Genomic DNA, 22,278 nt, shown 5'->3' with positions numbered 1-22,278 from the left:
CAAGATATTCACTGATCTGAGTACCAGGGCAGCGTCAGATCTACCCCACTCGTGGTTGCAAGCAGAAGCAGTTTGTGCTCAAAATTCAGAGCAATGAATGCTGGGATCATGCATTTCCAGGTGAGCAGAGCCATCACGGCAGAGGAATGTGTTGCACTAGATGGGCTGCAGCTTTCCATTCTATGTTGTGATTGAACAGTTGCCCATTTTGGAGACAGGAAGTCCTGTGGGAGAGATAATCCAAGAGGTGTACTCTGCCATTCACTTGCAACTTGGTCACTGGACAATCCAGTCAGGCAATCTCAAAAGGTAGGTTTCAAAACTCAATTTTAATATAAAATAGTGAAATTTCAGAATATCACTCATCCGCTATGGAACTGTGGTGATCAGAATTTCATCCAGGGGCCGCTTGGGGATGAGCAAGTAACAGTATTTGTACAGTTATGCAATATGTTATTCCAGTCTACATCAATTTCTGATTGGTTTCTGACAGGCAAGTTAACAAAGCCTCTCCTCGTGTGCTTACTGGTAGGTTTTAGCTTCCCAGGATCTGGTCTGCCTTGCAATGGCCTGGATCCAAGTTCCTGGGGAGGGTGCTCAGGCTTCCTGGGGTGCTCACTAGGAATCAAGCCCCCGCCAGCAGCAAGTGGGGAAGAAGGCTGGCCAGCAAGAATGGCAGCTGGTGGAGGTTCCAAGTTCTGCAACACTGTCCGAGTGTTCCTGACCTTCCTCTTAGCTCAGCTCACTCTGTAGGACCAGGCCAAGCGTGAGAGAAGATCTGCAGATTCTGGAGAGATGGTTTCCAAGAGCGTTTATCCCAAGCCTGGTACCTATTAATAAGGCAGCTGCCTTTGAACCTGGTGGATACACGCCTGGTAACATCAGAACTAGCACAACCATTACATTTCCTATGGTGAACATTAACTCCTACATAGAGTAGACTCACTGAAATCCTTGGAGCTTGTTAGGCTAATGCTGGATACAATCCTGTGCTAACTTGAGCTTCTCTGCCACAGCTCACTGGTGGTGCAGGAAACACAATTCCTTCACTGCACTGGTGTTGCTGATGGGATGCATCTACCCAGAGGCTTGCAAGAATGCACTGACATCAAAGTAGGGTGGAGACACCACGATCCCTCTGCATTCTGCAATGCCGGACTGTCCCGGACTCTGTGTGTGGGTCTTTTTGCTTCCTCAGAACCCAACAGTGACCATGCACCAAATGTGGGTTCCACCAATACCACCGGAAGGTGCCTACCATACATGATGGCTCATGAACCTCATTGGGGGCGGAGGCAGGGAACACCTCAAGCAGATGATCTTCGAGAAATATAGACCAAGATGCCCCCAGTTTTGGGGCAGGACTGGCATTCCTTGCAGCTAGGCCAGCAATGGCAGAGAATATCATGGCCATGGGGGCAACTGCACGGATTAACCGCCCTTATGATAGCTGGGTGAGAGGGAAACAAAGCCATGCACAATGCAATTTGTGCACTGTCCAGGAAGCTTCAGCTATTGGGCGTTACAGAAGTAAAATACGAAGGATTTTTTCCAGGAAGAATCAGTCCTTAGTTTGGGCCTCGGACCATAAAAGCAGACACAGCACCTTCATGTTATTTATTTCATTTCTAGACTGCCCAAGAGCTGAGGCTTGCATGTGTACACATAGTGCATTTTTTTTGCAAATAAAATTAGGGTCGGCTCAGTCATATGCATTACAGCATTCGTCATTTGTGCAGACGGAGTGTAACCATTGTGGTAGCAGGATGCCATTTGTGCTAGCGAAGCCATTACAACACTAGGAGCATGCAGCAAAAGATGTTAAATTTCCCCTCCGTTCATAAAAACACAACTTCCAGGGAAGTTTTCTATGAGACCACCTGGTTCTTTTCTTCTTTTAAAAGTCCCCAGCAGATGAACTATAGGTTAGAATTAAACCATGCAGTATGAAGGAGCCTAGCGGCAGGCCTAACCCCCTACTCAATGCAGGACTTAAGTCTCTCATCCAAACACTAACCAGGCCTAAGCTGACTTAGCTCCCAGTATTTAGAATGCCTACAAGGAAGCTCAGTTAAGTTTCCAATTTTTTTCCTGAAAACAGGGATGTAACCAGGGACAGCATTTCCAGCATGCTCTGAGCCAGGCTGGGCAACACACCACCCAAAAGTCAGTGTGTCTTTATCATCCCAGCGATATTTATGGTAATCCCTCCGCATCTCTTCATCACACTACAGAGCAGCCGGAGGACAAGCGACATTTGACTTAATTACCACTCTGTAGCATTTGATGCTAAATATGGGCAGCAAACCACTGTCTTTTTTGGCACAGGAGAAATGTTGTGGCGCGCCACAGGGCTGCAGGAGACAGAAAGTTGCTCCAGCCCTGCAGCTGCAGCTCTACTTTCGAGCATGTCAAAGCAGTTTTTTAGTGGGCAACACAGTCCTTTGAAGCATCTTGCCCCCTCATGACCAACACTGGTTCTTTGACTTGCTACCCCATATCTGGACAACTTGCAGTCACCTTCCAGGGTTTGTCAAAACTGGATGGTGTTGAGTGATAGACGGAGAGGGAAAGGGAGATACGAAGAATAAGAAACTTCCCATACACAGTTACCAGAGAGTAGATTCCAGCCATCGTAGTGGAAGTTAATGCTTTTATTAGCTTGCTTCTCCATGTTGCTTTGACAGCTGCCAGGAGAAGCCACTGCAGTGGTGAGGAGGAAAGGGAAGGGGATCTGCTAAAATCGGCCCAAGTTTAGTGCACGCAAAGGGGAAAAGCTACCTTACATACAGTGGGACTTCCTTCACAGGGCACGTGAGCAGTGCTCCATTTCATTTCCTTCCCAGTGGTCTCCTTCCTCTCAAAGAAGTCTAATGTCATGCCATGCCCACGTCCTTGAAAGCAAATCCAGTCGTGGTTCCCTTCCAAGCCCAGCCCAGATCACATTCCAGTACCTTCTCGGAACAGAGAGTCTAAAGGGAATGCTTTGCCATCTGTTACCCAAGATTGCACATCACTCTCGGTGGGGTGTGAGTCACAGCTGCAGGCCTGCGAGGGCCACTTTTTGGTGGGGTGCTGGCTGAGTTGGCAGGGTGAGAGGGCAACGCTTCTTGCTGCAAAACCCCCCTTGCAATGGGGACAGGATTGTGTGGTAGATTCTCCTTGTGAGTGGCAGAGTGCAGCGGGTGCCGAGTGGCGGATTGGTTCCCGGTGCCGGTTTGCTGCTGGCAAACGATGGCATCCGTCAGCTTGTTCAAACTGCTGACAATGCCCTGCAAAATGTCGCAGTTTGCACGCATAGCCTCCAAACACTGTCTTCTCTCCTCTCTGCTCTCCGCGGCTTCCTGCTCAAAGACCTTCAGGAACTTTTCCAAGACCACTCTGTCACGGCTCATCTCCTCCTGCTCCATCCTGGACTCCTCTTTGGCCTGTTGCATGAAGACCTGGAACATGCTCTCTGCCCTGTCCCTCTTCTTCTTGCTCCGCATCATGGAAAGGCGGGTTCCGGGAGGCAGTGCTTCCTTTGGATTAGCAGCTGCAGGATCTGGGGGGCGGGGGAATAAAAAGGACATGTTTCCGACCCAGAGAAATACGCAAGACATAAAAGCACACCCATGCTTTCAACACAGAAACTGAAAGGGGAAATCAGCCTCATTCCACATTGCACAATTCTGTAGACTGATTCTGCACCACAGACCAGATGTTTAGTCGGTTGGATAGGCTGCAGTGTTAAGCCTTCTGTACCCAAGATGGTTCCAAGTAAGCTGTCCGTGAACATCAGGTATGTTGTGGGCCAGAAAAAGGGAAAAAGAGGTGGACAAGCAATACATACCCATGTTGTCTAGGGGATCCTGAGCCTCAGGGCTTACTTGGAGTCTCTGAGAATCCAGATCTCTTCCTGTGACAAAAGGAAATTTAGGAGCAAAACAGCTGAGTTTGCACAAGAGAAATGCTGCCTTAAATTGCCCTGCCAAAGGCAGCACAGAACAAATACATTGTAGGCACCAGTGCACGCATCAAAGTATTCAAAAATTTAGAGTAAAAGGTATCTAGGGTGCAATCCACTGGGATTGCTGCCCATTATATGGAAGTGTCCAAATCTGAAGTCTTCCACAAATCCTATGCCCCCCGGGCTGTTGCTGGAAGAACAGAAGGAAGACAGAGGCCATTTTGCCTCTTCTTCCTCATCCCCTCCCACTCCAAACCAGTGAGACAGGCAACGGGCAAATCATAGGGTTCAGCAGGCCTTGCCTTCTCCTCTCACACTCTCCTCCTTGCTCAGTGAAATGCCTGTTTCCACCTCTGTGAGGTCATCCAAGACCACTTTGCAACCTCAGAGAGCAGTGGCTGGGAGGGGACAGAGGTGGAGGGACTGAAGCACAGAGCTGCCTCCTAAGGCCACAGGTTCCAAAAGAGGACACTGAAAAATCCTATGGTCACTGGAATGCTCTCCCAGGACCATGGGATCACGCCCTTATTGCTGTCAGTTTTTCAGAAAAGGCTGAACTAGAAAATTATCTGATGTCCAGAAGTGATCAAATCTAGCATATTTATCTTGCTTGCACTTAGTAAACAAAACTAGAAAAAGAAGCCGTGCTATAGCCATGTTCCCATATAGCACACAGACTTGGATCTGAGATATCTAAGGAAAAAAGTAACCTAGGGTGCAATTCCATGGCCTCCCAACAGCATCTGGGTGGCCACAGGATTCTCTGGAATTCCCGCTCTGAAATCCTGAGATCTCTTGCCCCATCCTGTTGTAGACAGCATAGAAGGAACTGCACCAGCTGCCCCTCCAGCCACAAGGGGCCTCAGAAGAAGACAGAAGGGGCTTGTTGCAGGGCAGGAAGGAAAGGTGGTAAGGACCAGAGTCACGCTGGTTCCTGCTGGTGTCCCGGCCTCCTTTCTTCCCCCTACCCAGCACTAAACCCAGGTGGCCATAAAATACCCAGCAAGAAGTGCAGTATCCCATGAGCCTCTCCATCTGGAGACTCACATTCACAACCAGATTGCAGCCCCATGTGTGCTTGGCCAGAAAAGGGGCCTAGGCTGGCTGGGCATGCTGGGAACTGTAGGACTTTGAAACAACACGATAAAGATGGAAACAAAGCTCCTGAAAACTCACTTGTTCCTCAGGCCTTCCATAGCATACAATTAATCTCTACTCCATTTTCCTGTTCCTGACATTGCCTTATTGTGTTATTGTTTTTTAAAATCGTATTTTAATATGACCTTAACCATAACATTTTACATGTATTTTTAATATTTATATATAAAGCACTCAGGGATTTTATTATACTTAGTGGTCTATAAATACAGGCAGTCCCTGGGTTACGAACGAGTTCCGTTCCTGAGAACGTCTTTAAGTCGAACTGTATGTAAGTCGGATCACGTACGTACGGGCCAGATTTAGCATGAATAAGCCAAATGTTTGTCTCTGTATATGTATATATTTTAGCTTTCTATGCAAATAGAACACTTAAACACTTCCATATACTCTAAAACATCTTAAAACACAATACAGTAGTGTAATGATTATAATAAAAACAGTAAAAATAAAGTAACTACAGGTACTGAAAAGAGGATCTGTATGTACATGTGTAAGTATACAGAACTGTAATATAAATATAGCTATATAAAGAAATAGTTCCTAAAACAGTTTAGATTTTAAACAAGTAAGAAGATTATTAAAGGGTAACACTTACTCTCATTCCATCGATGTCCTGCATACTGGAAGGGGCTTTCTTGAGGTAACATTAAGCCTAACATTAACTGGATGATGGTGGAGATGGGACTGGTGCTGGAGCGTCAGGCTTGGATTGCGCCGCTGCAGAGCCAGGCTTTGATTCAGCTGCTGGAGGGGGGGCGATTCTGCTGCTGGAGAGTCAGGGGTTGGTTCGGTTGCTGGAGAGAGGGGGGGTCACCACTGAAGTCGCTTTCTTGAAGTAGGCATCAAGGGTTGTTTGTACGGCCATCTTCTTTTTCTTGTCATAAATGGCCTTGTAACAGCTGAGGGCCTCGGTCACTGCACGGTAAACCTTTGTGAACCTCTCCGTGTTAGGATCTTGCTCCTCAAACTTTGCCATCGCTGCTTCGGCGAGACGAAAGCCTTCGGCTAACTCTTTTGTCACAAACCTTTTTGGTTCTGGAGATTCGATGTCCTGTTCTTCCTCATGAGCTTTCAGTTGTTCCTCTATCTCCATAAGGTCTTCGTCGCTCAATTCTTCCGAATGGGACTTGAGTAACTCTACAACGTCCTTTTCACTGATGTTCAAATGCAGTGCATTGCCAAGGTCAACCACAGCTTGTCTGGCTTCAGCAACACTGTCATCTGTAGAGCCCTGAAAACTATTGGTGAACTGGGGGCACACTTTGTTCCATACTCCTTTCATGGCTGACTGCTTCACTTCATCCCAAGAATCAGCAATATTTTTGATGGCATCATAGATGCTATAATTTTTCCAGAACTCCCTTAAGCTCATCACACTGTTTTCCACAGCCCTGACTGCTTGTGAGAAGATACGCCGTAAATAATAGGCTTTAAAGGTGGCTATGACTCCTTGGTCCATTGGCTGAAGTAGCGATGTGGTGTTGGGGGGTAAGAACACGACCTTTACGTTGGGGTGAAGGTCATCTAAAGAGCTCGGATGTCCGGGTGCATTGTCAAGCACAAGGAGGATCTTAAACTGAATTTTCTTGTCCAAGCAGTAACGTTCCACAGCAGGGACAAAATGGTTCAAGAACCAATCTTCAAAGATGGCAACTGTCACCCAAGCCCTTAAATTTGACTTCCAAATTACGGGAAGAGACGCCTTAATAATACGACGAAGTGCCGTCGGATTTGGGCAGCGATACACAAGCAAAGGCTTGAGCTTAAAATCCCCCGATGCATTACCCCCAAGCAATAACGTCAGCCTATCCTTCGCTGCCTCATGCCCTGGAGCATTTTTTTCCTCTTTTGCGATGTAGGTCCTTTCAGGCATTTTTTTCCAAAATAGACCAGTCTCATCTACGTTAAATATTTGCTCTGGCACATAACCTCCCTCCTCAATAATTTTCTTTAACATTTTGGGATATTCAGTTGCTGCACTTACATCGGCGCTTACAGCTTCACCTTGCACTTTAAAGTTATGTAAATTTGCCCTCACTTTGAAACGATTAAACCAACCCCTACTCGCAGCAAATTCTTCATCACAATCACCTTCACTTGCTACACGTGCAGTTTTTAAATCATTGAAAAGGCTTCGAGCCTTTTCTTGCACTAATGCTAGGCTAACCGGAATGTTGCGCTGATTTTGATCCTCTAACCAAATCAGCAATAGCCTTTCCATTTCAATAATTAAACCACTGCGTTGCTTAGTAATAATTGTAGCTCCCATCGGAATAGAGCCTTTCACATGCTCCATTATTCTCACTTTATCCTTTAAAATTGTTCCGACTGTTGATCGACTAAAGCCTAATGCTTTCCCAATGACCGATGGCGTTTCACCTCTCTCCGATCGCTTTATTATTTCCACTTTAGTTTTAATCGTGATTGTTTTCCTTTTCTTCGATGCATCACCTGCAATTGCCTTGGATTTACGCTTTCGAGGCATGGTTACAAGGGCAAATACTAAAGAAAATTTGTAAAACCAAATACGAAGTTAAGGAAGACAACGCTAACTGCACGTGATCCGAAACACATTGGTTTGCGTACGCTCGAGCCAACGAACAACCAACACCAAGGAACATTTTTGTGAGCATAACAAACTAGTTCCCGTGTTTGTTACTACAAACCATTTGTTTTTAACTTGACTTTTAAATTAATAGGCTTTATGACAGTTTGTAAGTATGGATGTTCGTAACTCGGACGTTCGTAACCCGGAGACTTACTGTAATACAAATAATAAACAGATAAATAGTTTAATTTTTAAAAAACCAACATGTTGTGAAAACCACTGTTGTGGCTGTTGTAATGTGCCATCCAGAAGTCTCTGATTTATGAAAACCCTACTGACAAGCTAGTAAACTTAGTAACACAAAGACCTATGCAGAAAATGCTGCCAGCCACTCATTTGTTTCAAGGGAGACCAACTTTCTTCAGTTAAGGTTACTAGGGAAACTTCTGTTTCCCCGTCACTACTTATTAGTTCTCCATACTGAGACAGAGATGTATTTCAGTGACATTTACGACTAGTGGTCAGAGCCCTGGACTGGGGACCTGGGAGAGCCAGGTTCTAGTCCCCATTCAGCCACGAAGCTCACCGGGTGACTTTGGGCCAACCTCTCACTGTCAGCACCCTACCTCACGGGGGCATTGCTGTGAGGATAAAACAGCTATATAAGCCACTGTGGGCTCCTCACAAGCAGAAAAAGGCAGGGTATAAATGCAGTGTAATAAAAATTATAATATATGTCTTCTCTAACATATTTGCTTGGAATAATTACCAGAACTACTTTAATACCAAATCTAAAACTTCCAAGTTTGCCTAATCCTGCATTTGCAATTGACGTCCATCCATAATTGCTAATAAACTTCTGCAACAGAATTTTTTCTGTGAAAAAATGAAGCACTGGAAAAAAGCTTCCACACCATGTCACTGAGCATCTCAGAGAATCCCAATAGTGAGTTAATAGGATTGTGGTCGTGATTGCTCCAGAACCCAGCCTGCAAACCAGGACTACCACTCCCATTTTAGTGAGAGGGCCTGTGAGCCAACTCTTACCACTGCCTTCATTGCTGCCTTCCTCCTCAACTTGTATGATGTTGATACCTTCTGTTTCGGCCATCTCCTCCTCGGCTCCATTACTAGAAACCATTCCATCACCTGTGTTGTCTGAAGAGCAAAAAGAAGCCCATAGAAAGAAGGCACGAGCCTGCAGCGACGGTTACACGGCATGCAAACCTGCCCCCGCTTTTATGCCAACCAGCAAGGTCACCTCCTTTCCCAGAGATGATCATCCCTGGTGGAAGCTGAAATGCTATGTTGGAGCCCCCCAAATTCACTTTCATGCCCAAAGCCCCCTGCTAGAAACGAAACCACAGAACCGGAATGAGATTAATAGGGGCAAAACAGGAAAATGACCCCATAGCACTAGCATGACAATTCTCTTAACAGGACTGTGACTGAGTAGACCAACACTCAAACCATCCTCCCAGGCAAATCACATGAATTCAGTTTGGCTTAAGTGAAAAGTCCCTACTTCTACAATTTAGGTTCTAACATTTCGTGCACACTGAAAAGATCCTTTTTCAACAAGAATTCCCAGGAAGGTAATAGTGCCTTTTGTATACAGTAATGATTAATGCCATTTGTGATATTACGCTGTATTCTCACACGTTGCTTAGGCACTTATTTTAATATAAACCAGACTTAATTGTTGTTAAATAAACAAACAAACTTTCTCCCAGTGTAATACGAGAATGCTAGAGCAGCACAGACTTTTAATAGCCTGTACAATTAAAAAGCGGAATCTGCTGGGGACATTGTCCATGTGACACTCCAGGGACTTACCAGGACTCTCTTCCTTGAGATACTCTCCAATGTTGATCATGGGAAGATCTGCATGGGAAAGATGCTCCTCTGTGCTCGGGGGCTCTGGGGCAGCTCCCTGCCTAGCCCCACGCTTGAAATTCAGGCTGCGGGAAACCCGCTTGGGCTTCACACTCGCGTCCCCACGAAGGATACGGTGTAGCTGCTTGTAAAATGGACAAGTCACTTTATTGCTCCCAGGCCTGGAATTATGACCAATCACACGCTTATACTCCAGTCTCATGACTTTTGTCTTGGAGCGACACTCGACTGCAGTGCGGCGGTGACCTCGGGCTGCCATCTCCTGGGCGATGTATTCGAAGAAGTCTATGTTTCGGTGGCTGCTGCGGAGCTGATCCTGGATCTTCTGCTCTCCCCAGATGTCCAGGAGATCCAAGGTCTCCTTGTGCCGCCATGAGACACCACGGCCTTTACGGCCATTGCTGGTGCCTGCATTGCTGCTATCAGTCACCTATGAAAACACAGAAAATAAAGAATCAAGATATCAGTCAGGGCAGCCAACTTGGGAAGATGGCAGGGAAATCAGAGCAACATAATTATGCCGTTAGTAGTAGCCTTGCGTTGGCTACTGCCCATGGCGTCCAGCCTGATAGTGGGGTGCCAATACTTGCTCCTAGAAACCTCCGCCTTGAGAACTGACCCTGCGTCATCAGCTGTGCAGCCTAACTCTGAGTTCTGCTTCTAGGCTACTGCAGGGTGTGACAAGATAGAAAAGATGCTTGGGATGGAATGTTGTGGGAGGGATTCTTGCAGGCACGGGCTGAGTTCACATGACAAAGTAGGGACCGAGTTTGGGTTTTGCATAGCTCTTGTTGGATCAAGGCTTGCTGTGTTGTGTGAACCCAGCTATGTTAAGAAACCATGATTGATTAACCAGGAACAACCCATCAAAACCACCCATTTTTCCTTGGGTTGTGAACTATGTTAAAAAAAAATGGTTTGTTAGTGTAGCTAGGTCTATACAACACAGCAACTCATACTTGACCCATACTTTGGCTTGCTGTGTGAACCAAATCACAGACTCCGCAGGGAGTTCCTACCTTATACTCCTGGGATGCCTCGTCAGCAGGAAACTCACTATGTTCCCACGATTCCCTGGAACGGTCCCGCAGCAAGCCGATGAGAGCGTCCTCTTCCTTGCACAAGAGTTTCAGGGACTCTTGGTGCCTCTCCCGGATGCCCCCTTCTTTCTCTCCTTCCTCCAGTTGCTGAACAGCTTCAGTACACAGAGGGCAGGAAGCATCTGCAGACTCCCCCCAGTACCGTGTCAGGCAGGCTTTGCAGAAGCTGTGCCCACAGTCATCCATCATCACCAAGTCTTTAAAGTATTCCAAGCAGATGGGACAAGTTGCTTCTTCGCAGAGCTCCTTGACAGGGGCCCCAGTCGCCATGACTGCCTCTCCCTGAAGCATGATCGCCACGGCTTTAACTGTATTTCCAGTTTTAAATGGTGGCCACGTGATTCCTTTCCAGGAAGTACCTCAAGGAGAAGTAGGGCATATGTCAAGCTGGAAATGAAAGCATATCAAAATAATGGCCAAACAAATCAGGAGACTACTCTCACAAAGTTAACATGGATGGGTTTTGTTGGGTGTTGGTAGTGCAATTCCGTGCATGTTTATTCAGGACTTAAGTCTCTTTGGATCTAATGCAGTTAAATCCCAGGGAAGTTCATTTAGGATTTCAGCCTAGATGAAGCAAGTAGCAGGTATAGGACTCTGAGCCAGATTAAGATCCTTTTTCTTTGCAATGCTTTTATTTATTACATTTCCATACTACTGAAGACCCAGAAGATCTGAGTTCTAGTTCTAGACCCATTCAATCATGAAGTTCACGAGATGACATGAGCCAGTCATTCAATCTCAGCCTACCTCACAGGGTTGTTTTTGTGAGGATAAAATGGACTGGAGGAAGGATTCACAAGCCACCTCGGGTTCCTCCCCAGATAGAAACAGGCAGGCCAAAAAGGACATTTACTAGAAACAACAATAATAATCACTTTTGCCAATCCAGATCAAAAGAACAACCTTTAATGTTGACTGGCAAGTGAGGGAATACATTCACGTTATTGATAATTTCTTGGGTTCAGAAGAAGGATGCATTGATTTTCTACTGGGCAATGTATTCCTCCATATTAGTCCTCGTGGCCACTTTTACCATGGTATCTATTAACATTAGATACATATTGGATTTAGTACCCTAATCACACCTTTGGCCAATCAGATTTTTTCTATTTCATTTGTCTATACAGGTTGTAATTGTTTCAGCTAGTCAGTAATTACAGCTTGACTCTCCATTGTGTGCATGCTTGGATCTTGAAGTTTGTTATGACCTGTGGTTACAGTAATAAATCTATTGCTACTAAGTTAATGGAATTGCTAATGGTGTAAATCTAGTTCAGAATGAAAGCAGTTTGTACATTTTGAAAATAAATTATATTTTTTCATGCCAGACTAAGTAAAATTGAGTGTTCTGATCCATTCCTTCAAAGGACTTGATGCTGAATAGGGTAACATTAACTCTAGAAGGGGGGGGAGTCCAAATATGGCTCCCAACATTTGAAATAGTTTCCTTTTTAAATATACATACAAGAATTTGTATGAAATGCAAACAACATTATAGCGATTATATACAGACTTCAACAAAAGCAGGTCCAATATTAAATAAGTTTCCACTGGGAGGTGAAATCTATACTCCACCTCCTCAGATACTGAAAGCACTGTAAGATCTTCATTCCATTGCTCTGCTGGAGGCAAATATTTATCCTTTAATGTTTAATGGTGTAAGATAGTCTTTTAGCTGTCGAAAGGGTGCAGATCATCCATTTTCCCTTCTATTTCTTAACTTCCACGAAGCAGGTAAATAATTTGGAAGAGCATGTATATCAGTGATTATTAAACACTACTCCCAAAAAGAATTAACTACTGGGCATTATTAAAACATGTGATTAAAAGATGCATTAGCTCCATTGCAAGGGACAGAATTAGACAATTTTTAAAAGATGTTGTGGTATCCAACAGACAGGAAGCAAAGGGGAGGGGGGGCTAAAACATCCCAGGTGCCAGTGATAAAAGTTGTATAGCTGCCATATGCATTTTGGAAATATCTTCCTTCAAGGGCAGAAAAACATGTAAAATGTGTAGGACTACAATAATTTTTTTTTCACTGGCATCTGTGACTTTGCATTCCTCCCCCTCTAGTTTGACTAGCATTCAAAAGTTTGAGAGCATTCAAAAGACCCAAAACAAAAATATTTGTTGCGGTCTACCACAACCCTGGCCCACAGTTATATCCTCCCTCATCTTACACACCAGCCTGGTTCACACATCACCCTGATGACACTACAGAAGCCCTTGCCAACCTGGTGCTTTCTAAAGAATTCTGGCATTTTGCGAATATGGCAGCAGGCAGGAGTGCCTAAGCAAACCATGAGCTCTCCCACAGGGCCGGGGATCCCCAGCCTGTCGTTCCCATCAACCTGCGTCAGCAATGAGGAACGACGTGAACAGCAGTTCAACATCTGGAGGGCCGCTGGTTTTCCACTTGAACCAGCAGCCAGAGTCATAAGCCCTGCTCTCTTCTTGGCTTATGACTGTGTGGGGATGCCAGAGAGCTCAGCAATGGATCCACATGACTTCAGATTCTGTAGCAGTCCAGCCTTTCCTGAGTCACACAGATTCCTCCAAAAGGTGTTCTTGTTTTTTACTTTCTGGGATGGTGGTAGTGGGTTTGTCCGAATTCGCAGTTGCTCTAATATGCATTAGCACAAATGGGAAAAAATTCCAACCCCCACCCCCAAATCTTGAGGAGCAGATGGCAAAATTTAAAAGATCCCGATGATCTGTGAAATGGAGCAAATTGAATAAAAACACAAGGCAGTCTCTTTTTTATGCATCATAGCAATGCGCAGCAATGCTTCTTTGGCTGCTTCCACCCGCAGAGAAAGACCCTGGGCAGCAAGTACTTGCATGCAGCTCATAAACAAATGTGCCCAGTTTATGTTACCTGTGAACCAGACCAGCGATGCTGGGCCATCCACTCGCAAGAGCACAGGAAGCTGTCCGACATGAAGGCAGTCTGTTGGCTGATCTAACTCACTGCTGACAACCTGGTACTCTGGAGATGTTACGAGCCAAAACACACAGCATTCTTGACCACGGACTAGGCTGGCTGGCATTTATGGGAGCTCAGTCCAAAACGTCAAGTTGAGGAAGGCAACAAGAGCTCCAGAACCTGGCGAGCTTACAGAAGGTCAGCAGCAGCAGGTGGAAGGAACTGGGTTGCCCACCCATGACCATTTTCTTTTGCACCCCTCCCCACAGCCAAGAACAACGGAGAAGGGCAAAATGGTCAAAATAGTTCCCAACTATCCAGAAGAGCAGGCACCTATTTCCTAGTTACTGACTTGATTCACACGATATGACAAATTGTCCTGGGTAACTAGCTGCAGTGGGTTGCTACATGTCTTCTGAACCAAGGCTGATATCGACAGGGTGGCTTGGTCTCTCCCCGCAAACCAAATCATCCTGAGAAACAATGGCCTGTTCTAGGGGTTATTTTACCCATGATGGGTTGTTATCACTAGGGCAACCACTCTCACTGAAATGGTGTATAAAGTGCAAGGGGCAAAAAAATCTCCTTGCCGTTCTGTACAATCTCATGGAAGGCCCTTCAAAGTGCCCAAATAGCATACTGGTGTCCTACCCCACTAAATAAAGAACAGAGCCCCTAATGCATGGGTCCTCAAACTACGGCCCGGGGGCCGGATCCGGCCCGCCATGCCCATTTGGACCCGCCGCACATGCACACCCACATGCCCGCCCGCACGCATGCCGCCACCCACCTCACCCCGCACGCGCCTGCTTGTGCCTTGCCTCCCCTTGCCTCGCCCCGGCACACCACCGGCACCACCTTTCCGGCCCACGCCCAGCACCAGCAGCTCTCAACTGGCCCCTGGTGGGAAAGTCTGAGGACCCCTTCCCCTAATGTGTGCAAAGGAAAACAGGGACAGATTGTATATGTCGACTCCTATGTTCAAATTGTCAAATTATCCAGCTAGTCTTTCCCAAGCTCCTAAGTTCTGACAGCTAGCAAAAGCAAGTGTCAGCCCAAAGGGGTGTAGGCTGCACTTTCCAGCTAGAATCTTGGGAATGGGTAAAAAGGTAGAGTGCTCTGGAACTTACTGAAGACATTCAAAACCCCGAGGATTGCATTGCAAAGCGGGAAGGGTATGCAGCCCCTTTCTTAAATTAAGATCACATATGGGTTTTGCATTTCCTTGGCAGCTCACCTTTTGAATGTGGTAAAGGGAAAGTCAAGTCACAGAAACATAGAAAGAAAGCAAGTCAGAAGGGATCCCCTGGGCCATCTAGTCTGACCCCCAACTCCAGCTGGCTCTGCTCATGTAATCCCCAACATGTGGTTGCCCAATCTTTCCTTGAACACCCTCACTGATGGTGCCTCCACCACCTCCCTTGGAAGCCCATTCCATATCCAAGGGGTCCTAACTGTCAGGAAGACATCCAACCTCAAGCCTGGTTCCTTGAGCTTTGCCCCACTGGAACACATCCTGCCCTCCACTGCAGAGAAGAAATGGTCACAGCTGTCCACGAGACATGTCCTCACATACCTATAAATCTCTAAAGATCCCCTTGGAGTCTCCTTTTCTCCAGGCTGAAAACACCCAATTCCCTCAATCTCTCTTCATATGTCATCCCTCCCAAGCTGGCTACCATTCTTGTGACCCTGCACCAAGCCAATTCTAACCTAGCCATGTCTCTCCTGTGGAGCCAGAACTGGAGGCGGTCCTCCAGCTGTGGGTGCACCAGAGTCGTGCAGAGCGGTATCAACACCCCCCAGATCTAGAAGCCACGCTTCTGCCTACACATCCGAGGGAGGCGTTTGCCTTCTTAACCGCTGCGTCACACTGCCGGCTCATGTGCAGCCCACTGTTGACAAGTTCTCAGGTCCCATTCGCAAGTGCTGCTTTCCAGCCACTTGTCCCCCATCCTGTCCCTATGACACCTATTCCACACTGAATGCCATCCTGTTGCCCCCCGCCCACTTCCACAGCCTGTCCAGATCCTTCGGAATCTGGATCACTGCTCCTCAGTTGTGGCCACTGCCCCCACTTTGGTATCATCTGCAAATTCTGGCAGCAGACTGGTTATCCCCTCTTCCAGGTCACTGATAAAAAGTCCAAATAACCCTCTTTGGAGTATCCCTGGACCAATATCCAGGGTTAGTACATGCTGCACTTCAACAGCAGGTACACACTTAGGACATTGCTGAGGTGAGACTTCCCATTTTTGGACCTATACAGTTCTGCTACACCACTGTCGCACAAGTCAAACTCTTTCAGTCAAAGAAATTTATGAATATTTTGGACATAAACTATAAGTCTGGGGAATCAGAAATAGCCCTGCCAATGCATCGTTTGTGCCTTTTTTAGGGGCTGTCATTTCAGAGATTTCCAGAAAAAAAAATTAAAGGGGGAAAATGTGGCAATCCCAAAACAACTCATGATCACAACAGGGAGAGGACATGAGGCAGTTTCAGACACAGACCGTGGGATACAGTCTGGAGGACCAAATGGGAAAGCAAACCATGGTGAACCTGATCATTGGCTGGGCATACCATGGATTGTTCAGTGAACAATCTACCCACCAAAGCTTTTTACCAGGGTGGGTTGGAGCAATGTTCAGACCTGCCCATTGTGTGCCGTTTATATGTAATTTCTCAAATGATGGAGATACTTGTAAGAACCATTATGTATACATTTATTTATTTTAACATATGTATATCCCACCCATTCCCCCCTTTTAGTGGAATTCAGTGCAGCTTATCTCTTCCTCTTCTCAATTCTATCCTTACTACAACAACCCTGTAAGGTAGGTTAGGCTAAGTGTCTGTGACTGGCTCAAAGACACCCATTGAGCTCCATGGCTGAGCGGGGACTAGAACCTGGAACTCCCAGACTCCTAATCCAACACTCTAACCAGTACAGGCTCTCAATTAGTTTAATTTTCTTTGGTTCTCCTGGTCCCTTTTATTCTGTTCACCACCAACTCACCTGCCTGCCTACAGCAATATTAAACATTGCTCACAAGAGGGAACTCAACCTCCCCCCCCCCCATTCTATCTTGCCAGGGTTGTCACACGGGATTTGGCTTTAAAATACCCAAACTGAGGCTCCCGCTACCATTCTGTGCAGTTGGCTGGGTTGGCCCCCAGGAAGCCCGTTCTCCAAGGCAAAAGGTCCCAGAGGCTGGCCTAGGAACAGCCAGCACCACCCCATTTCAAGTGCCACCTTTATCAGAACCAGGCAAGCAATGGTGTGATGCTTCCAGGCAGCATCCAACAGTTTACTCAGAAACAAGCCCTTGGTGAGTTCACAGAGGCCTCCTCCAGGGGGGCAGGACTGCAGCCTTAGCTGATCTCAAGCTGCATGGCAGCAGATGGGTCGGCTCACCTTTCTCTTCTGCTGCACACAAAGCTGGAGAGGAATCTTTAAGAACAAAAAAACCTGCAGTGCTTCCAGACAAGGCTTTTATTGTGCAACCGCCAGGCCTCCTTCAAGGAATGTTCCACCGCGCCATCTTCTGTTTGGAAACCTCCCGTGTTTTTTCCACCATCCCTTCCGTCATTTCCCCCCTTTCTTCACTGCAGAAAATCTGTTTCAGCGGGAAGGACGGAATAGCCGCACAACGCCATTTGATTGGTAGCGCTAGGAGGCTGCCAGCGGGGATTCACCAGCGCGACCCGTTGCCTCCCGTCGCCCCGCCTCTGCTGTAGAGCGCAGCGCACGTCCGCCGCTCGCTCCCGGAGACAAAGGCCGCTTCCAGACGGACGCCTCCGAGCGCTACCAGTCGAGAGGCGCTGTGCAGCTGCTCCGTGGAGGAGGAAAGGGTGGTTTTCTGTAGGAAAAACACGGAAGATGGAAGAAGCGACGGGAAAACACGGGAGTGTTACAAATGGACGGCGTCGTCCCCGTTGTTTGAAAGCCCCCGTAAAATTCCATGAACAAGGCGGAGCGATTGCACAATAAAAGGCCTCATCTGGAAACATGCAAACACAAAAACGCATTTAGGTACTCCCCGTTTTTTCCCTCCTATAAACTCAGTCCAAGGAGAAAGAGGGCGGGGGAGAGTCAGGAAAAAGGAAGATTAAAAATTGACCCCCGTTTTCCCCATCCTGGGTGCCCTCCAGGTGCGCTGGACTACAACTCCCATCACACCTAGCCATAGAGTGATGCAAGTTTTAGTCCACTGCACTAAATGTGGGCAAGGTTGTACTAGGCCCTTCGAGACCCGCCCCCCTCCCATTTTTTGCCTCCCCCACCCACATGCTGCGCGGCTATATAATCCAACATAGAGAAGTTTAACTCATTGCGTACTGGCTTTTTTGTACGTGGGGGGGAGCTACTTAAGAACTGCGCACGCGCCTGCAGAACCCTCCTCCCGCTTTAATAAAGTAAGCAAGTACCTTGCAGTTGCCGGAGTAGAAGAGAAATAAAGTCGCTTCGACGTCCGTCCTGTGTGGCTGCCGCTGCCCGAGAACAAATCAAAAGGAAATCGGGGCGTGATCCGCGTTGAAAATTCGGAAACCTCTTGCCTGTGATTGGCCGGGGACGCACGGCCAGCCCTTCGCAACATTCCAAAAGCTGCCTTGCCCAATCAGGAAGTGAGGCGAGGCAGTAAACTCTTTTCCATTCCCCCCCCACGCTGGCCCGAGGGGGGCAGGCGAGGGAGGAGGGGAGCGCTTTTAGCGGAAGTGCTTGGATCGATGTGGGCTCCGTCGCTTGAACTTCTTCGCCCAGCTCCGAATGTGTTCGTGACCGTCTTCACCAGCCTGCGCTGCGGATAAATCTTTGCGGTCAAAATGAAGCTGCCCTAGTTCCAAATACGGCTGTGTTGTTAAGCTGTATTTCGGCCCAACCGTGATGTCCCAAGTGATCGTTTGTGTTGCTGGTAGGGTTCAGCCATCCACCCAGGGAGTCTTTAAAAAGTCCGCATAAATGTTGGGCTTGCATATCATGGCCGTGCACAACTCCTAGGCGTGTTTAGAAAAGAAAAAACTACAACTCACAGCATGCCCAGCCATGCAGGCTTTTTCTGCTAAAATAGGCATGCTGGTAAGGTCATGCTGGGAGTTGTATCTTTAATTGTTTGTTTGTGCTCCTCTTCTGATTGACAATTTTTTGAAGAGAATATCAGTGGCTACAAGTGTGCTTCTTCTAGGATAAGTAGCTAGCTGCACACCTCTCAGCATCAGTTGCTCGGGGACGTGTGGAACAGGGGCCATGGTTCTCCTGTCCACTTGTGGGCTTCCCATGGGGGCATCTGGTTATCCACCATGAGAAACAAGATGCTGGACTAAATAGGACTTGAATCAAGTAGGGCCCTTCCTCATCTTAAAACCCCCTTGTGGAACTGTGAGTTGCAGTCATTCTGTGTGGGTCCTTTGTACAGACAAGTAGCATCCCTGCCATCGGAACAGAAGCAAATCCTTCTCTTGGTGACCCCACACAGAGCCTCAACCCCATCTTCTGTCCCATTCCTTAGTTATTCTTAAAACATGTCGGAATGGAGATATTGCAACCTTGCCCAACAAGGGGACTGCAACTTCCATCAGCCCCAGCCAGCATGGCCCTTCTAGGTGTGTCTCTGGTAGTCGTGCTGGTAGGGGCCGATGAGTGTTGCAGTCCAACAAATATGGAGGTTGCCAGGTTGGGCGAGGCTGAGTTATTAGCATTTAAAACTTCAGCTATCCATCCACTGAGGTCTTCTTTTATTTTGTACTCTTGGACAGTCTCCCCTGCAGGAAGTAAACTGCGATGTGGCCCTGTCTTGGCCCTGCCACCCAGCGCATGAGTGAGGACTTGATTGCCCCTGCAGAAGAGCTTCAGCAGGCCCTCGGTGCCTCTCAGGCACACCACTCCCGTCTCCCTTCTCTTTTCCTCCTGGTATTTCTTGACAATTAGTTACAGATCTGCCAGTTGTCCTTTTGGCCTGAAATCAGTTTGCTGAACCATTTCGCCACACAACCATTGCTACGCCGAACGGTGGCACACCGTGCACCATGAAAATCCCCTTCTGTTCAGCTGTAGTTCTAGCGAGCTTCCCCACCACCAGGTTGTCAAAAAGCGGGACGGGGGCTTTTTCAACTTCCCAGCTCCCATCCTTGGAGAATCGCCCCGTGGGGTCAAGGCTAGGAATCACCTTCTTGTGCTCCTGCCCTGGAAACCAGTGGCAGAAGCATAGCCCTGGAGGGCATGAAGCTTATCCTTGCACTGGGCTGGGACGTGTGAGGAGCCAGGTTGCTCTGAAAACCACAAGAAGAGGTTGAGTGGCTCGACCTCAAGCATTCCTGTCCCTCTGGGCTGCCACCTGGGCTGAAGGATGTGCCCAGCTCTTCTCCAGTCCTGCAGCAGGGACGCCCTCTAGCGGGACTGTGCTCCCGGCCCTCGGAGGCTAGTGGGCCTTCCTCCAGGGAGGCTTGCTGAGGAGGAGCCTGGGAGGCTGCCATGCTTTTGGAGAAGGGGCTGGGAGTTGATGCCAGCTTCCGGCCCAGTGTCCATTTGGCCTGCAGGAGTAGACATGCGTGTCAGGGATGGGGCAGAGAGGGCACTGCTGGGAAGCGCTTTCCAGAGGCAGCCCGTCTGCAGTTCCCTGGAAATGCTGATGGGCCGGCTTTTTGGAATCTCGTGCACCAGATATTCTGGGGGTGGGAAAGGTGATGGTCGGGATGTTGGCAGTAGCGTGTTGTAGGCAACATCCAAGTGAAGCAGAGTAAAGCAGGCAGACTGAAAGGGGGATTTTTCCAGGGAACAATCCCCCTTTTCATGTCCTCTGTGTTGTCCACATGCCTCCTATTTTGAGATTAGGAGGGTGACTACCCAGAGAAGGGCCTTCTCTGTGGTGGCACCCCAATTGTGGAATTAGCTCCCCAGAGAGGCTCACCTGGTGCCATCATTTTATTCTTTTTGGTGCCAGGCCAAACCCTTTTTATTTTCCCAATGTTTTAAGACCTAACAGTTTTAATTGGGGTTTTATTATTAGCTAAATTTAGGATGCTGTGTTTTAAATGTATTTTTTTATTTTTTTACATTTTGTGTTGTTAAACCATAATGGTAAAGGGATGGTCTACAAAAGTTTTAAATAAAACTTTTAAATAAGTTTTATTGTAAATAAATAAGAAGCAAGTTTCAAGACAGGGGCGAAATGTGCTTTCCTAAAAATGAAAAAAGCAGGGAAACTCTGCAAGTAGCACCTGTGAGAAAGGCAGCAGGCGGCTATGGGTGCATAGCATGGCCAGCCCCACGGCCATTGTTTCAGGCCGTGGGGCAGGCTTCCCTGCTGCTTGAAAACAAAGACTGGTGCGCATCTGGAGGAAAGCAGAGAAGCTTGTGGGGGGGGGGGGGGACACAGAGCAGCCTGTAGAAGCAAGGGGGCAGTGATGTGTCCGGTACCAGGCGGAGTGGGATAGCGGAGACTAGATGGCTGGAGTGGCTCCTGCAGTTGCCACCTTTTCCAGAGGACTCCATGGTAGTTGTATTCCCAGACCATGGAAACCATGTGCCTGACCTTGGATGTCATGAGATACCATTGTGATAAATAGAAACCATGGAACTCATGGTTGTTTCTTATCATAGTGTTTAAAAGACCAAATATATACCACATGTGTGTATTTCGATATACCATGCTGAAATGCCAATACAGATGATACAGCAGACAAACCATGGCAAACCTCCACCGTGGCTTGTTGTGTCATGTAAACCCAGCTGATGTTACAAACTGATCCAGTGCCACACAGGGGCCACATGTTTCATGGTGCAGCTCCTCCCCAAAAAATCTCATCTACACATCTCCCTTCTCTAGCCAGATGTGTTCAGTTACAACTCCCATTACCTAACTGACTATGTTGGCTGGGAGTGATAGGAGTTGTGGTGCAATTTACCAAGTTGGGGAAGGCTGCACTGAATTCCTCATTAAGAGCAGCAGTGTAATTATGACAATGTTGCATGAATTCATGTCCGGAAAGGTAGGCTCCAAGGGTAGAAGAAAGGGCAAAGAGGAAGGAATTATTGGGAGCAGATGGGAGGGTCACGCCCATTTTAATGGTCAATTCCCCTTTAAAAAATAAAATGTTCCTTTTACATAAGTTATCCCCCATTATGGGTATGGGGACGGAACTGCTGGGCGGCAGCAGGAAAAAACCCTGCTGTTTTTGCCAACCGGCTTCAGGGCAAGTACCAGCATCGACATGCCACCCTTTTTTCCCAGCATGTGTCTTCCCAGAAGAACGTATTTGAAAACTGCACACACTACTGAATTGGTGGACCTCCAGATGCAGCCAAACTCATAACCAATTGTCAAGAACCATGTGAGCTGTAGCCCCAGAGCTTCTGGAGGACCAAACTTCTCTTTCCCTGAATCTTCAACCCTCCGTGGCTGGTGGTGTTCTATCCCCACACCCAGAGGGCAAAAAAAAAAAAAAAACTTGAAATGCGTTTCCAAATCAGATGCACACCTTTACTAAACCATTTAGCATTTTCCCACAATAACCCAACAGCATTAAAGACATTCAGACCTCAGAATACCTCGTTTACAGGTGACAAGGTCCCTGATAGGTACATATCCTTATTAAGGATAATTAAAAACAATACTTCAAAGGTGGGGATTTCTCCCTAGTTCCTTGGGGCCACCTGTCTTTTTTAGGTATCTTGAAAAAATGCTTCTAATCT

The 22,278-nt window shown here is 47.3% G+C and overlaps 1 protein-coding gene across 6 annotated transcripts in view; it reads right to left on the bottom strand.

Moving 5' to 3' along the window:
- LOC123021436 (tigger transposable element-derived protein 1-like) overlaps positions 1-18,103 on the bottom strand; it is a 30,490-nt gene extending 12,387 nt beyond the window's left edge. The window contains exons 1-7 of one of the 6 annotated variants that reach the window (XR_006414320.1): positions 18,018-18,103; positions 10,574-11,041; positions 9,495-9,984; positions 8,706-8,816; positions 5,706-7,612; positions 3,833-3,898; positions 3,476-3,544 (exon numbers count right to left, since the gene is read on the bottom strand). Coding sequence is in view for 3 of the 6 variants with exons in the window: in XM_044426155.1 (XP_044282090.1) it covers positions 5,886-7,612; positions 8,706-8,816; positions 9,495-9,984; positions 10,574-10,945 (2,700 nt within the window). In the remaining 3 variants the exon portion in view is untranslated. The other 5 variants (XM_044426156.1, XR_006414321.1, XR_006414319.1 and 2 more) reach the window with 5 other exon arrangements.
- Between the last annotated feature and the right edge of the window lie 4,175 nt (positions 18,104-22,278).

The sequence above is a fragment of the Varanus komodoensis genome, unplaced genomic scaffold, assembly GCF_004798865.1.
Source record: "Varanus komodoensis strain SLA01 unplaced genomic scaffold, ASM479886v1 scaffold160, whole genome shotgun sequence".
Classification (NCBI taxonomy): domain Eukaryota; kingdom Metazoa; phylum Chordata; class Lepidosauria; order Squamata; family Varanidae; genus Varanus; species Varanus komodoensis.
Note: the sequence above shows the minus strand (reverse complement) of the source record. Positions and strands in the feature narration are given on the sequence as shown.